At 36.6% G+C, this 3,021-nt stretch overlaps 1 protein-coding gene across 1 annotated transcript; it reads left to right on the top strand.

The window, feature by feature from the left end:
- Positions 1-717: 717 nt before the first annotated feature.
- Positions 718-1,864, top strand: LOC131072095 (uncharacterized). The gene has a single exon (XM_058008136.2). It carries the CDS (start codon positions 1,108-1,110, stop codon positions 1,699-1,701), a length of 594 nt encoding a protein of 197 aa, XP_057864119.2. The 5' UTR covers positions 718-1,107; the 3' UTR covers positions 1,702-1,864.
- The last annotated feature ends 1,157 nt before the right edge of the window (positions 1,865-3,021 follow it).

Genomic DNA, 3,021 nt, shown 5'->3' with positions numbered 1-3,021 from the left:
AGAGACATTTCCTTTCTTCAAGGGTTTTGATAAAGTAACTTTTAAATGAAGACACCATCACTTTAAAAGTTTTAACTTCATTCAAAGGTATTTGCTAATTTTCTTTAAATAGAGGTCATTTTTACCTCGTACCACAAATGAAATACACTGTTATGAGATGATCCTAAGATGAATTCTAATACGTATGTTATATAGAAATATTTTTTTCCCATCCCTCAAATGAAACACATTGTTGTGAGATGATCATAAAACGGATCGTAATACCTATGTTAACACCATCAAATATACCATACTTCTTAATACATTGGTTGCAAGGTCATTGAAATCATGTTGCAAAGCTGATAGAAAGCGTTTGAAGATACCCATGCAAAGAAATTTGAGGCAGAAGTTTTGACAATGTAACTTTCAAATGAAGACACCTTCACTTGAAAAAAATGTTTACTAATTTTTCTTAAATAAAGATAATTTTAATCCTTATCTCATAAATGAAAAACACTATTGTAAAATGATTGTAGAATGAATACTAATACCTATCTTAAATCAAGACCATCCCCACAAATGAAACACATTGTTGTGAAAAGACCATAAGATGAATGGTTATACCTATGTTAACATCGGTATACCATTCTTCTTAATATATTGGTCGCAAAGCTGATGACAAAGCATTTGAAGATACCTATGTAACAAGATTTCAGGCAGAAGTTTCGCTTATATGTTTGGAATCCAGGCAAAATTCACAACTTCGCCAACTATGGCTTAGTGAATTAGTTCTGGATGGGTTTTGTTCATTGGAACAAAGCAGCTGTCTTGCAAATTTCAACTCCATGTGCTTATTAAAAAGAAATGAGATAGAAGACAGAAGAGAATCTTGGGAAAGGTAACAACTAGGTACTCCTTAACTCGGCTGCATGTGTGGGCGAGCCACCGCCTGTTGCGCAACGGTTATCAAAAACCCTAATCCCAGACTGCCTGCAACGGTACCTTCCATTCCATCCCAATCCATCCCTCTTTAATATACACACAACTCTTGTCTGCTCTCCAACAGGCCGGGGCCACCAAAGTTCACCATTTCCTCTCAGCTAGGTAAGATAGTTGTATAAAAGTTGGATGAATTCTTGTAGCAATGGTTTAGCCCATAGCAACAACATGGAACACCAACAACAGCAGCAGAACAACAATGCCACCATTTATGTGGCCAGAGAAACAGCCGTGCAGGCACTGAATACCATCGTGCAGGTTCACTTTGAGAAGACTTTAGAGAAAAAGAGATCTGTAGATCTGCAGAAGAAAGAGCTATGGAAGTTGTTTCAGGTCTTCTTTGTATTTCTGGCAATTCTGTTTGGAGCAGTGGTGCAGTCAAGCAGGCTCCAGTGCAGGCATTGCTGGATACCCATATGCCTTTGCGCCCTCGGTCACCTGGCATTCTATGTGGCCGTGGCCCAAACGCTGAGGTGCATAAATGGGTTCAAGTATCAGAGGAGGTGTCACAAACTCACTTTGGGATTGGCCACTGAGAGGCTTAAGCGGTTGAAGATGGTGAGAGAGGACGTTATACCAGAGCATGAATATCAGGTGCACTATCAAGAGCCCTCTGAGATCTACTTTAACAAGTTCAAGAGGAACTGGGCTTTTTGCTTCCTCTTTCTTCTCCTTACCTTTGGATTGATGATTTCTGCAACTGTAACTCTCCTTTGTGCTTAGTCCTTAATAAAAACTAAAGCCTTTGAATTAATTACCTTGTGATTTTACCAGCTATGGATTCGAATCTCCTCACAGTTTTAATGGAGTATTGCCATGGCAATACAATGTAAAGCAATCAAGCCTTGTTATACCAATACAATGTAAATCACTACTTTTTATGCTCCTTGTCTCTGTACAATGTGGAGAGCTGTTTAGACCCAATTATAGATTGCAACTGAGTTCTTATCAACTTCTTGTATATACATTATATGTCTTTCAGATTTCATTCAGAGTGAATGTTGTATAGATTACATGTCTTTCAGATTTCCTTCAGTATTATCAGGTTTGTTAAGTATACTGTTTACAGTGCAAAATTTCATCATCTAACTAACTAGACTTATCTGCATAGGAATGGACTCTGCACCCAAGTTTGCAAGTAATGGTTTGGTCAAATCGAGGATTTATGTCTCTTATTAAATACAAGAGCATGCAAAGTCCCAATGGGCAGGCTAGATTCCTTCTCATTTATTATGTGTTGCAGACATGCATTTATATATCCTGAGGTTGACAGACACATATTTATATATAATTGGGCAGTCAGTTTCTGACATTTTTGATCTAATTTATTTCAAGTCAATTTTAATAAACTATACAGTAGAAATCTTAGAGATTTGAAAGTCACAATATTTAATTTTTACTTGTTTTTCAACTACCATCACAAATATTAAAAATCTCTGTGTTATTGACTCTCTGTTTACTGTAGTTTGATGGTTTATATAACCTCCTATAATTAAAACAGGTGGATTACTATTATGATTTGAAGGGCTAGCTAAAAGCTGGTGCTCAAGATAGAGTGGTCAATGCTATAGTGGTTGATTAACCTCTTTTCTCACTAATCAACCATACTTGTGAATGATCTTAGACTCCCTAGACCTAATCGCATATTTCTGTTTAAAAAAAGGTCGTCCAACTAATCATATGTCTGATATGTGGGCAGCTTGTGCTCCCGCTTTGAGATCTGGTCCAAATTTGGATTGAGATACGAGGGTTTGCTCCATTGTTTTGAGATTTACATAAAGTTTTCTCTCTATGCGAATCTTAATATATACTGTGCAGTGGAGTTTTTGAGGAGGCTATAATCACAAGGTTGACATTCAAAACCAGAACAGTACTCTTTTTATTATGTTTTGGCCCATTTAGTAATGTATTGGAGCGCTGCACCATTCTTCTTCTTGTTGGTTTTAAAAGTTGAAAAATTATGAGATGTGGTTTAAATTGTGTATTATTTTTTGTGCGACATATCAGGTCACATTCAATAGTCTATTATCAAGAGGAGGAAAA

The sequence above is a fragment of the Cryptomeria japonica genome, chromosome 11 (genome assembly GCF_030272615.1).
Source record: "Cryptomeria japonica chromosome 11, Sugi_1.0, whole genome shotgun sequence".
In the NCBI taxonomy this organism is placed as follows: domain Eukaryota; kingdom Viridiplantae; phylum Streptophyta; class Pinopsida; order Cupressales; family Cupressaceae; genus Cryptomeria; species Cryptomeria japonica.
This window is presented reverse-complemented; position numbering and strand designations above follow the sequence as displayed.

Excerpts from the sequence above, each read along its gene's own strand:
- LOC131072095 (XM_058008136.2), top strand. The coding sequence starts at position 1,108 with ATGAATTCTTGTAGCAATGGTTTAGCCCATAGCAACAACATGGAACAC.